Genomic DNA, 14,214 nt, shown 5'->3' on the forward strand with positions numbered 1-14,214 from the left:
ATAAGATGTCAGACTTAAGGAACACCTCTTTTCCTTTAGAATGATAGACAATTGCTTTGGTTTTTGTGGGATTGATTTTTAATTGATTTTCGGTTGTCCAAATGCCAATTTTGACAATATGTTATTAGCTCTGGACACAATTTCATTGCTAGAAAATGCTGAAACAAATATTGTGGTGTCATCTGCATAGATACTAAATTTCATAGATACTAAATTTCAGTTCACTAATGCTATCGCATTATTAATTCTGTTTTATCATCGCCAACTTGAACGCGATAAAGTTGTGTCCGGGAGAAAAAACACAACTTAGCTGCACGAAAATATACCTGGAGGCATGTCCTCGTGATCGTAGGACAGAGCCGATCTAGTGCAGGGATTGGACACAGACCAATCAGAGGTTTTTGAAGGCACATTGGTTGAACCATACGGCCGTATAGCGCCGTAAGAGAGGAACGATTTGTCAGAAGTGTGTTTTAGATCCATCCATGATTAGCTGCGCCTGTGAATGAAGCAGGTCAGATTTTTGAAGCTACCGCACATACATATGAGGAGCAAGATGCACGATATTGTGCGAAGCCTGCTTTTTGGGCACGCTCGTGGGAGCCGGACAAACATGCATTGATATAAACGAAAGCAGCAGTACTCGTTGCGTATAAGCAGGTTGGAATTTTCCTACGCCACTCGTCGTGAATTCCTGATTTCGATTGATAAATAAATAAATGTTGATCGAAATCTGCCTGGTTCATCGCATGATTAGTACTATGGTTATGACATAACTAACCAAAGTTACTAGCATTCCTCACTTATAATGAAACGCTCATCACGAGACAATTTTTGTAGAAAAAGAAAACAACCTTCAATAATTCTTTTTTTGGCAATCCAAATCGTCCAGGAAGCTTGCATAATCCGCACGGGGTTGAACACTGTTCTACCGTTATGACCCCAAAAACGGGTGAACGTAAGAAACCAAAGAAGGATGCGCCACTTTATCCACATCGACTACCACAGCTGGAGAAACTGCCATAGCCCTTGCTGCCACCACCGGCACCCTTATTGCGGGTTCCCTGCAAGCCTGCACCAAATTCCGCGTGGACGCATTTCACTTCCCTCTTGCGGACATTCCCATCGTTAAACCTCCTCCGCAACCTCTGTATCGTCTGGACCCCAGTCCAATCGTCTCTCGAAAGAAATGAGGCAGCTCGCGACACTGCCCGCGCGCTTGCACACCGGACATTCCCCTCATGGTCAGAACCTACGGCGTAATCTCTCCCGCGTCCCGTAGTTCCATCACGCTACCGTGACATCCTACACACCTATCGCAACCTTCGCCTTACTCTGCCTCAACCCCACCTTCGGCTCGTCAAGGAGGAACCATTCATCTGACGTCGCTGCCAAGGAGACTACTACAACGCAACTATCCTCCACTCCCTTACCTACCACATACATCCTCAACTGTCACTTTGCCCCTCTTGTGGTACCACCTACCACGTGGTGTAGGTTAGCTAAGACGCCTCAACTCTCACCCCCATCTCCAACCCTTTTCCCGAGTAGGCCCGCTGACCAGACTTGACCACCCTGACCAGATCTTCCCGGTCACCGGTGCCACGGCTGCAGCCAAGGACGAAGGGTACCTGGACTGAGGCCACCCCATCCCACCGTGTGACAGCTCAACCGCCACCGTTTGCTCGAATAAAAGTTTATTCTCTCTCCCTATGTTAACCCGTTTCGCCAAAATGCCCACCAATGATCAATCGCTGCGTCCAATGGAGCGAATGTATAAGACTTTTTGGCTCAAAAATATGCAAACATTATGGTCGCACTTTCTACAATGTCACAGCACGTTTTTTCAAGTCAAACCTTATGCTGTGCATTGTCGTTAGCCTGGCCCCTTGAATGCAGCAGTTGGTACTTTGTGTGCATCGTGGGGAAGCAGACCCACGGGTGTTGATAGGAATCCACACACTGAAATGCCTCCGTGGGTTGTTTTCACCACAGTGCATTTTTTCGTCCAAGCGTTGCAAGAAAACAGTGCAATGACGATTATCGTCGAAAAATCTTGCGATGTGAATTACGCAGTGCAAGCAAGACGTTTTGCATTGCGTGAGGTCGCCGCGCCGATGGGATTTGTGATTCGTACCGTAAGTGTGGCGTCGCTATTCGGTCAATTTGCTCAACTGTACATTCGGATTCTAGCGCATTGCGACAAAGCAGATAAGACAACTGTTTAGAGTGTGGCGTCGCCTTGCTTCTTCCACCATCCGTATGCATTCACACAACTTGGAAGTGGACGCGTGTGGAAAAGCCTGAAGAAGACCCTTAATTATACGTGCGCACTTCTTGACGTACGGTCGACTATCTGTGAGCACTGTACACCTCGCAGCCTAGCCTATTTGACACCAAAAGTTGAGAAATTTGCTATCAGTGTTTTAAACTGAGGCAGAACCCTTCCCTTAGGGGATGGTTATCTGAGTAAATTCGATTAGCATACCGTTCGTGCTGGTGGTGGGTATGCAAGGGTTGACTGCGCCAATAATCTATGTTACAAAGAGAGGGAATGGGCCCGATCTAGTTGCAAACGAGCAGTTGTCTCGTCGAGCGTGTCTGCAGCACGTTGCCAGTGGCATGTAGCACGCTTTCTTGCCAGGCGAGTGGGGCGATGGTTCTGATTGATGAGGAGCGATCTGCGCTATCAATGGGATACGGTTGTGTCACAAGTTAGTGTTGACGAACTCAATTTATTTCACCCAAAGCTCCCTTCACTTCTCTCTCTCTCCCTCACTACCCCTCCATTTTCATGCGACACATGCAGAGGACTCGGTGTAAGGGGCGAGGCAGAGACATAAAGCGATGTGGGGGAAGTAGGCTAAAAATCCTGCTCGCATCAATACTGTGCCTGGCATAGACGACTCGAATGCCATAAGGTTGCACGGGTGCACTGAGAAACGGTGACGGTAATCGCAGGGCAACGCCTCCACGGAGGGCATTATGGAAGGGGAGCTGGACGCCCTTTCCAGGATCCGAGAACGCTGCCCCAGCCTCAGCTCGAAGCCCTGCATCAACACGTGAGGCGGAACCCTTCATACTCGTCGTTTGGCAAAACAAAAGACAGTCAGAAATGCTTTAAACTCAAAATGCAATCTTTTTAAGGCGAAAACCTTACATTTAATGTTTCATAGAACGCGTTGTTAGGTGCGAAAAATAGTGATTTACAGAAAATATGAGCGCAAGCCGGGAAAGGGAAACAGCCGCACCAGAGGTGGCTGGGATACGAGCCGCCTTGAGAGGTACCTTACAGGGGCGAACAGGCGGCTTCTGGTGATGGCGAGCCAGCGGAACGGGCTTTGGAGGGTGCCGTCCAAGGGGCTGGTCAAATTCATCAGAAAATTCAACAGCAAGTTAACACAAAGTCCAACCAGGACTTCGCCTTCACACTCTTCAAAAGTTCTAAGCATCCCCCGTGATTTCTTTATGTGCTGATATAAAAGCCACGAAAAACATTGGTCGCCATCCCGCCCTGCGAAAGGGGATATCCAGCAAAGCTGTTGTGAACCACTACAAACGGTGGTGGAGGAGGGTATGAAATGTTTCTCGTCGTCACGGTGGTCTTGTCGGTTGCGCTCAGTTAGTGTTACTATATAAGGGAACAGAGTAACGGCACACTTTTTCGCCCATTGTTCTCGCCCCGCCATGATCATTGGTCAGTTCTCATTGCCTCACATTCGTTTACACTTCGACGGTCCATGGGCGCCGCCATTTTGTTGTGTATGCGTTTTAATCGGTGACTCTGGTAGGCTTAGCTTGTCCTCCCTGCTCTGCTGCTGCGCGCGACCAATGTCGTTCCGAATGCGAACTAAAGAAAACGCGTGTAACAGCATTTCAGCAGCAGAAGTGTGTCCAAAGATGCCGTTTTTCTGCATCTTCGGTAATGTTGTTAAAAAACGACCCGGTCGAAATTAACGGCGAGACCGCGGATTAGGCAATCTCGCAGCGCTGATGAACGACACAATGGCCGCCGTTGCAGATGTGTGTGCCTCAGTGGCGGTACTCTAATACCTTATCTAGTGACAGCGTACGCTCGGCTTCTGTGGCGGCAGGGGAAGCCGTGAGCTCGGATTGGCGCTCTTGCCAAAGCAGCAGTAGCGACACAACCCCAGCGCGCCCTACACCCGATGTCTCAATATTATCGTTGTAGATGGCGGACGCTGCTTCGATTACTAGAATTTCTTTTCTGTTTGTAATGGTAACGAATAAATATTTATTTGTTTTGTCATTCAATATGTCATTTAATACATAAATAATCATGACAGCAGTGCAAAAAAAATTTACTGGCAAGAACGAGCATGGATAGTGCGCTGACCTCCAATTCAGTGTTTAATATTTTTTAAAGCGTATTTAAAGCAAGAACGCTTGGGCGCAGGGAGATTACTGCGATTGGTTAAACCTTTAGGGCCTCTCTCCGATGTCTGGCTTTTTTTTTTTGAGTGCACATGTAAAGGTTTCCCTCGGTAATAAACATTCGTTAATGGTCACGGCAGCGCAACTTCATTTCCTAACATTTTTCTTTGTTTTGACGCTGTAGTAGCTATGCTCAACCAATTACAACAAAATTTAACCTTAATAATCTATTGACGGCAAGCTGCGCAGAAAAGCTGGCTACCTTTTCTTGTAAATTTATCCTTTGATGTGTTAATTGAATACAACTAGTATTTGAACGGCTGTATAGCCTTTTATTGTGTGTATGCTTTATGCTTTTGGGCCGATATCATGGAACACTTAAAAATGATAATTCTCAAATACAAATTGGGAGATGAAGGATTAACAGAAAACTGTGTTGATTCCATATGAATCGGTAAAACACGAAAGTGAAATGTACAGCGAAATCTGCAGCTGACCATGATTTTCGGGTCGGCGGTTGTCTTGTGGGTGTGCTTAGCGAGCGACGTCCTGCTGCGGGCGGGTCGCTTCGGTAAAGGTGTACTGGCGTCACTTCCGGGACGGATATGACGTCAGTGAAATCTTGGTGTGTTCCGGCATAAAACACTTTCGTGTTAAAATATAAAACCCGAAAACGAACAATTGTAAGTATAACGTACTCTTTACTCTTCAGTACTAAAGGTTGCTTCCCCACAAGAAGACCCTATGTGCAGGGGTGCACACTTTACAAGCCGCTTGCTTCGTTGTACTGGCGTGATTTCCGTGACGTATATGACTTCAGTGAAATCTTGAGGTACCCCGGAATAAAACACTTTCGTGTTAAAAAACAGGAAACTTGCACGAAAGAAGTTATGTCCCTGTGTACGAGGACGCAGGTTTGTTGAACACAAGGTTGTGGATTCGATCTACGGCTCTCGCGATCGCTGTTTTTCTGATGGAGAAAAAAACACATCTGTATGCGACATTGCGGCTCTTTACAGCTTCCAAAAGGGCAGAAATTGTAATTGCGTGCGAGAAATACGGCGAACTTCATAGCTATGGGTGTAGCTTTGGCGCGAGAAATCACGTTAGAGGATTCAGGTTTTGTTATTGTACACTCTACAGGGGTGGGGACAATGATAACATGCTATAGGAGCGATAGGAAGGTAGATTTCAGATTAAAAAGGCGATGTTTTAAATTCCCAGGCAGCGGCAAGCCACGAGTCTAGGAAAAGAACTTGACCTGAAGGTCATCACACCATCGAGTTGAGGGTGCAGTCTAGCTTCAGGTCCTGTTGATTCCGTACGAGGCCGAGGAAGCGACATGTGCTGGCTGAAAAGCCTTGACAGAAGAAGAAAAGCTAGCTGCTTTCGAGAACCTCCATAAAACCTCCGCCCCAATATAACCCAACAAACCACAGAGATGGAGATGCACATTAAATAAACAGCTCACGAGTAATCCGTCGAAGCAACCGAAAAGTGGTTCATGCACATGTTTCTGCTCTAAGATCCTCAGCATCACGGAGGCCTATGTTCATATAAATTTTATTAAAATTCCAAGCAAATGTAGCTCATTACAACTGAATAATTTACATACGGCCTGGCTGTTCCTCCTTAGCGAAGCTGATCCTATCAAGAACTGGGCAGAACCGCTCCCATGGCGAGCTGACGCAACCTACGCAGCAATGCTGGCTCGGGTGAGTACCTGCAGCCTAACGGTGAATAAGAAAGGCTGCCAACCTCTTTTTCACTACCGCTGTTGTTGTCAAGCTTTTTTTTTATCTTGCGCCTTGCTTCAATGGCGCTACTCTTGTTAATCTGAGGCACTGAGGATGAGGCGTTTAGGACGTACTTTGGTTTTGGAGGCGTTTACATGACGTCTTTAGCAGGCTTGATAGTGCTGCTGAAACATTCAATGCTATCTGCCCGTCTCTAAAATGCTATAAACGTGACCAACACTAGGCAAGATATTAGTGTAACTAGTAGTCTCAAACTATAGTTAGCAGTTGGTGTTTAGAAGTTGTGTATTCAGCGTGCTTTTCTCTGATGCTTTAGTTATTTCATTGTAAGTTTTTTTTTTATGTCCGAAAAGTTGGTCCGGGGGGTGGGAGGATATATTATTAGCGGGCTTTGTTCCCTGCCTAAACTTGGCCAGCAGATTCACCACACCCGTATCTCTAACCACTCCTTGCGCCATTAACATCCAATCATCATCATCATCATCACCATCATCATCATCTGACCACTGAAGGGAGGACCGGCGCCATAAATTTAGGGACGCTTTACAGTGCAGTGAAACGCACCATGGCGCGATCTGGTGTGGTCATCAACACCATGCTCAGTTTAGCAGCTTACAGGTTGCCTCATCGGGAGAAATCTGGTCGCGGCAGCAAGGCGGCCGCTGATGGGGAGCGAAAATAAACTAAATAAGGAGTTTTTGTGCACTTAAAGCGAATCTGCATCAGACCATTCCGTAATATTTTATGAAGCACATGCAGGCTAAGACCCCTCGCACGCCCTGTTTTTGAACGCGAAACGTCATTTTGGAAAACCACCGCAGGTTACGTGTCAAATTTAGTCATGTCAGGCAAGGTCACGTCAGGTTAGGTAATGTCAGGCCGTACAATGCTACGTGATGTCGTTTCATAACATGTCGTACCCATGAAACCGAACGCAGCCGCAAGAAGCTTTGCCTTTGTACTCGGTTGTCGTACAGAAAAGGGACTTTGAGTCCCTTACACCAGGTAGTCGCATTTGTATCTGATCTTAACTAGAATTCTCTAAATAAAGCTGATGAGAATTACTGTCAGTGCTGAAACTCATGCCATGCTTTTTTCTCTTTCCTAAAGCGAAGCTTTCTATCTCGCACTGATGGCGCAAGCGCGTACCACAAAACTCACTGTAGGAAAGCCAACTTTCTCTGACGATAATGATGATCGTGGAAGCGCCTCTAGAAAAAAAAAAAAAAACACTTCATATGGTCGGAATCGAACCAGGGTCCCTCGCGTTATGAAGCCAACGTCTATCCAATTGCACCATTCCGACACTTTTTTTTCTCTTCTTTATTGGCACCATTCCGACACGGTCGAAGCCGTTTGGATTTGGAGAGGGGTGCATGGACGCGCAAAATTAGACAGAAAAATCATGCACCCCTCCGTCAGACACTGCGATCAAAAGTTCAAACTGCTTGCGAGTCAAAGTCGAAGCTCAGTGAGTCTAAGTCCAAACCGTCTGCGAGTCAAAGTTCCAACACAGACGACAACCAATGAATCCCTCACGAGAAAGCCATTCTCCCGAAATTCTTCGAACGAAACTGAATTCCAATTGAAAAAGATCGGCTATATTTTAATAAACACGTGAGTTGATTAATCAATCTCATGTCCTCGAAGTGGTGCTCACTGGGATGGTGTGTCTGGGAAAAAGGGGTGAGGGGGCATCGTTAAAATAACTCAACGGCACCCAAGAGAAAGTTAAAAACACGAAACAAAATGAAGCTTCTGTTGTCTAATGCATCAGATCTGGCTTTTTTTCGCTGTTTAAGTCAGCTTGGCTCATTTCTATTTATTAAGATGGCATGAATCGTATACACGGCTTTTGTCAGAAATTGAGTATAACACAAGTGAGGGTTTTGGACAGGAGTACTGGGCGACCCACTTTGCACCTGGTGAAGCCTGCTAAAGGCTCCGGTGCGTAATGCGTAATGATTTTAATCGTGCCTTCAGGCCTTGCCATTTCTCTAACAACCTTTAGGCAAAATTATAGCTATAAAACAACACCTGGTTGCTGATCCAGCCTCAAATCCACAATAAATAACTTTTCACCGAAGAAAAAAAAATGGAGAATGTATTTTCACTGCTATAAAACTACTCTCATCATTTTGATTTGAACAACAGAAACCGCTTCTGCACAAGTTTCTACCCAAGGCGGTGATCGTAAATATTATAAACAGCATTTGGGGAGATGACCAAGCTCCGCAGCTATGAATGCCCTTACATTTCCAACAGAGATATCAGTAACGGGAAAGATGCCCATTCACGGCACCTGTAGGAGTTTCTCAGGGCAAGCAATCGCGAGCAGACGGGTAAATGTGTCCTCCTGTCCGTGTGTCTGTAGCTGACATTCGGGTCTCCTGGCTCCTTCGTAACAGGCGCAGAAGAGAGGATGTCCTCCAGCTCCTCCGTCGCGTCTTGCTCCGAAACAACGTCGCATCCGGCGGCTCTTTCGTGACGGCCCTGTTCTCCGCATGCTCCCCTGCTTTCAGCTGGTGCACGCCCACCTGGAGGAGCCCTTGTCGTGCGGCTCCCTGAGCAGCGACAACGGCTTCCTGAGCTACCCGCCGCTGCCCTTCAGCCAGCGGAGCCAGCTGGCGCGCTTCCGCATGAACCTCACCGAGTCGCCGTACGTCCTGTTCGTGCGAAAGCCCGTGCACGCGCTGCAGGCGCTGCTGGGCAAGCTGGCCAGCCGTGCGGTCAGGGCTTCCATCCACACGGAGGGCGAACCAGGAGGGCCGCGGCTTGGCGTCATCGCCACCTCCTCGGGGTGAGCGAATCTCTCGCGCGGGTCCTCGCTCCCTGCCGGCGTGCGTGCTGTGCCAGTCCCGTTACGGCGATGTTTTTGTACTCGTGGAAGGCGTCATGGGTGCCGTCTTTTTACTCTTGGAGTTTCGGCAAAGTACGGGGAATGGCTTCTGGCGCTGTCTTCGGGGAAGCGGGTTGCGCCGTGTCGTTTAAACGTCGGAGCTTTGGCCGATGTGAATGTGCCCACGGGGCAGAGGGATTCGGTAAATCCCCTTGTTGCTGCTTTGAGTGAATCCGTTTTGGTAGCGCTTGTCGCGAGTTTACGTCGCCGTTGACTCGTCAGCACGCGACGTATAGATGCCTTGTTTTGGGCGGCAGTGCACCGCCGTCAACGATGTTTGGTCCATATTTTTTTCAACGGGTAAAAGATCGTGTGAACAAAGCTGCAAGGCACTTCCTTCTTCGTTTTTACGGAGCACGATTTTTTCTTCACCTTATTTTACTCTATGCGCAAATGTTTCGCACATGTGCAAAAGCGCGCTCTTTGAGTAAGCGGGATTCTGTAGACCACACACTTGTTTCTCAAGGCTGGCGATCATCGGATTCCAACTTTTTCTTAAAGATTCTTAAAAATTCTTAAAATTCCTAATTCTTAAAAACTTACAAACAAACAACAAATCCCGGGCCATCTCCACTAACGTAAAACCTGGGGATGGGCGAAGCATGCAGAGTAAAGTGTATTCTTGGCGCGTTGGCGTTTTTGCCAACGGAGATGAAACTGTTCGAGGGTACAGGCATACAAATTTGCTGTAAAAGTCTCGTGTCTTTGAAGCACAAAGCTCTATAGCGCGAGGCGTAAACGAGTGTCCTGGTGTTTTTTTTTTTTAATTACGCGTTACGTTCCAGCGCGAGGCGTAAACGTGTTTACCGGTGTTTTAGTGCCGTGGCTACATGCGACGATGATTACGACGACGATTACGGCGACGATTACGGCGACCACGACCACAGGAGACGCCAACAGCCCCAGCCTCCAAGGGGCTTCACGCCTAAAACGAGCTTTCTTGGTTATATCCCTTGGATATTTCGGAATTTTGCTTCGACTTTTTTTACCCACCCCCACCCCACCGCTCCTACGGTGGTGCAGCAGGTTTGCCCCCCCCCCCCCCCCTTTTTTTTTCTCAAGACTAAATCCTGCCGACGCCCATGGGTGGGGTATACGACGTGGAGAAGGGTGCTTATCAGGAGACGTGTTATTCTGTAGCCTCCAAAAAGTGGTGGCTTCATCTGTCGCAATTTCGGTTGCGGTGACGGGCATTTCGTTCGTTCTTGACGGAAATGCACCAAGATGAAAACATGAAAACGCAGTTGAGGAGCAGTCCGGGAGCTGCATGCGAGGTTTGTACATCTTGGGTAATGGCCCGGAGTTTATGTCCGGGCCTGTGCTATATGATTACCGTTGAGGGAATCGTGGTCGGGTAACCAGAATAGTCTTTCAGTGTCTTGAGCGCTGTCTTAGATATCCGTTCACGGAGGTAGTCACGTCATTTGAGTCGTTAGGATGGTGACGGCGTCTCCATCTGCTATGCCGGCTAGAGCTATTGATGTTTGTGGAGAATCGTCGGTGGATCTTGCTGTCGTGTTGTCGCCGTATGTGGATTGCATAGCTTGTGCTCTAGCGACGCATCTGACCGTGTTTTAAACTGGATGCATTTTTCTCCGTATTGGGCCTAGTTGAGTGGCTTGTCGGATGTATAAGGGAACGCGGTCCGTCTGTTCTTCTGGTGGTGGTGTCGCACATGTTAATCGTCGTAGTGTGGCTCTTTCTGTAGGTGCTACTTTAGTACTTAGGACGTTCCAGTTGCGAGGTGGGATGCGCCTCCTGTATCTCTTCCAATGAATTGTGAACTCCTAACTATAGTAGTTTCTTCGTAGAAGTCTTAAAAGATGATAGTATACGTACAGAAGTTGTATATGATTGTTGTTGGGCGATGTTGAGAGTGGGTTTCTCCGTCGTTTTGAGGGCCAAATATGGCATCCCATATGTGACCAAGCTAAATAGGTAGGCTTGAAATATGCCTAACGTGCCAATATCTTTCATGCGGAATCTTCAAGGTGAAACGCTCTGGATGAGATGCGTGAGTTTATAAAGTATCCTTTGACGAGTTGCGACGGTATGAAGACCCCAACCATTTTGGGGGATAGCATTGCATGGAGGTGAGGTACGTTTGAAATTGCTTTTCCGGCTATAGGGAACGCGTTGTCCTGGATATATTGCTTGTGTTCCCGTCCTATTTCACTGCAAAGGGTAAGAAGGGCGGACTCGTCCGGAGCATACTCAAGGCCCCTGGAACGCCGATAACGGTGTGCTTAGGCATTGTATCTTGCACTGCTCACTCATAGATCCTGTACGGGTTCAGAAGGTGAGATCTTCGGCGTGTAGTAAGTGCCGGGGGGGGGGGGGGGAGGGGGTACGTTGAAGTGTGGGGGGTAGTCATTCATAGCGGTTGCATCAAAGAGCCTTGACCGGTACCTTAAGGATGGTCTTAAAGACAGCTGAATGGAGGTGTTGAGGTGGTTGTGCTGCGGTTGGTGAGAAATTCCGGGACATAATCGCATATATTGTTGCCCCAAATTCATGGAGGGCTTAAACTGTGACGTTTCCGAGCGCGCCCCGATATCAGGGCGAGAACGAAACGTCTGTGTGTACTTGCGAGCAGATCTATGATTTCTATTTCAAACTGTAGAAGTATACCCCGGATAAGAAGAAGTCATCGGAAGCCATACATGATATCTGGAAAATGTTCGTTGTCTTCAATGTAAGCAGATAAGCTACTCTGCACCATACGTTACATTATCTTGCCTACACGGACGGGGCGGGCCGGAGATTGGTGGGGGAAAGCGGTTTACTGGGCTTCGCAATGAGGGCATTGTGGGTGTGCTTCCATGGGACCAGGAGCATTGACCATCTGCTCCGGGGGGAGTAGTAGGAGTTGGCGTACACGGGCAACGTCGGCACTCACGAGTCCGACGGCTAAAGGGGTGCGTGGCAACCGGCCTAAGCGGCCGTGTGGTGGAAACAAGGGTTCCAATGTGTCAGGAGCGCCGGGTCAACTCAGCTCGGCGTCCAACCACCACACACCCGGGGTGCGGGTAATCCCGGACTTGACACCCACTTCGGCCTAGCCGGGGTGGCCACGGACTCGACCTACCCACCTAGCGGCTCATGCACAAACTGCGTCAGGGCGGACCTCTACCCCATCCGGGACCACGGTAAGCAATCGGCCGGAGGTCTCCGTTCGGGGGAATGTCCCCCTGGACCAGTTGCCCGTCTACATGACAGAGTTCGCGAGTGGTTTTACTCGGCCCTGATCACTACGGCATGGGTGGTTATCTGTATCGCACACTACGCCCCCGTGGAAGCGTCAGGCGTCCGGGTACTACTGCGCGCGCACTGGGAACTCCGCTGGAGGCTAGTCCTCAACTGCAGGACGCCCTTTGCGCAGCCGTACAGGGAGCGTGTTCCATCTTGCGTGTCCCGAGTAGGAGACGATGGGTTCGCCTTGTCCCTGCGATTCGGCAGGTGGGACTCCGGTGGGCAGTGCTGGCGCTTCGGGCAGCCCCCACCTCCACGATTTTGACCCCCGCATCTCAACCAGCTTGGTGGACCTGGTCGTGGTCCAGCCAGCAAACGATGATGGCTGAGAGGTGGCCACCCATTTCCACTCAGGTGAGCGTATTTAGTTTTTTGAGAGTCTTGTGCTCCCGCCTTACTCATGCCAGATGACCGGTGCATGGCATCTGGCTGGGCAAACCGGTCTCGAGGGTTTTCCTCAGGCCGGACGTTTCCTCACCGCGGGTGGTCTCCGCAGTACAGCCCGTCGCTGCAAAGCGGCGGGTGAATCAAGGTATCTAGCGCGCCGCCATCAGCGCACTCTTCGTTGATATAGTTTATACAGACCTTGTAGAAGCTGTGTCCAGGTTCCAGATTAGTAATTGGGTATTCTATAATTGCCCGGCGCGGCGTTTCTCATTTAGTTACGGACCGTAGATTCTGTTTGTACCAGAGTGAAGGTTGCATCCATTTCGTCGTAGGGAGCACCTAGGAAGGAGGTTGCTGGGTGACTGTCCTGTATGGCTATTTAAGCTATTCCACGAGGTCTTCTTCCGATGCGCTGTAATTATGGCCAAGTCTATGGAGGCGATGCCGCGTAGCTGATTTAGACGCTTCGTTGCCAGAGAGGTGAGTCGGTGCATGCGAGGGGGACCTTGAATGCAGAACTGTGCCACATTCTTGGCTGTGTGGCCGCGTTTTGCGACACTCGGACGACTCATCTTCCTAAGTTGCCGCTCTACAAGACAAGGCCGCTGTGGTGGGACCAAAAAAGAGGTAGTCACAAAAATATGTCGTCGAGCGTGCGGCGCAAGCGAGGGAGAACAAATACTAGTAGAAGAGCGGAGAAGAAAAAGGAGACGCGAATTTCTTCCCCTGATCAGTGGGGGAACGCCTCAGCGAGACAAATTTCATGTGCTTCACCCGATAGACCGCGAGGCCACCGCGTGTACTGCAACTTCAATACAAGTAGAAACATAACTCAAAAGCATTTTGTCATCGGGACTGTAATTATTTCGTATTCCTATATATATATATATATATATATATATATATATATATATATATATATATATATATATATATATATATATATATATATATGTATATATATATATATACACGTAAGCGCGCGACACGAGTAGGGGGTGCCCCAAAAAACGTTATGCCGTGATCTCTGTCAAGGTCAGTACATAGCCCGGAGTGCTTTAACACCTGCCACCCTGTATTTTGCGTATTTAGTATACGTACCGGTCTTGGCATATGCATTTTGCGCTGCAGCACCTTGCACTTTGACAAACAACACCACGTCTTACGTGTGCTCTAATAGTGTATAGCGCCTCTGTTTCTCCCGAATGCCGCAGTTTCAGCGCCTACTGGAGGTTCGCGCCGATTTCACTTCGGCAACTCTTCGTTTCCTTTGTTTTCCCTTCTGCTTAGGACATTAACACAACTTTCACAGCACATGGAAGACCTTACTCCTTTACACGCTCTGCAGCGCTGGACGTACAGCATCCGGAGGCAAAGCGACGAAGGCTATTTACCCATCTGACTATGTGCCAAGGCACTCGTAAAAATCGTTTCTGTTATTATGATCCTGAAAATCGCAGTTTGTTTTGTAGTGGGTCACAAGAAACCGGGGAGCCCGAAGACGTCGCGACGAACAAGCAGACG

The 14,214-nt window shown here is 48.5% G+C and overlaps 1 protein-coding gene across 2 annotated transcripts in view; it reads left to right on the forward strand.

Annotated features, from left to right (window-relative positions):
- Idua (alpha-L-iduronidase) overlaps positions 1-14,214 on the forward strand; it is a 114,338-nt gene that overhangs the window by 43,726 nt on the left and 56,398 nt on the right. The window contains exons 6-8 of one of the 2 annotated variants that reach the window (XM_077687701.1): positions 2,962-3,062; positions 6,032-6,110; positions 8,561-8,952. In XM_077687701.1, coding sequence (XP_077543827.1) covers positions 2,962-3,062; positions 6,032-6,110; positions 8,561-8,952 — 572 coding nt within the window. The remainder of the gene's footprint in view (positions 1-2,961; positions 3,063-6,031; positions 6,111-8,560; positions 8,953-14,214) is intronic. The other variant, XM_077687702.1, reaches the window with a different exon arrangement.

Source organism: Haemaphysalis longicornis, unplaced genomic scaffold (genome assembly GCF_048455015.1).
Source record: "Haemaphysalis longicornis isolate Haplotype H1 unplaced genomic scaffold, Haemaphysalis longicornis Haplotype H1 scaffold_1, whole genome shotgun sequence".
NCBI lineage: Eukaryota > Metazoa > Arthropoda > Arachnida > Ixodida > Ixodidae > Haemaphysalis > Haemaphysalis longicornis.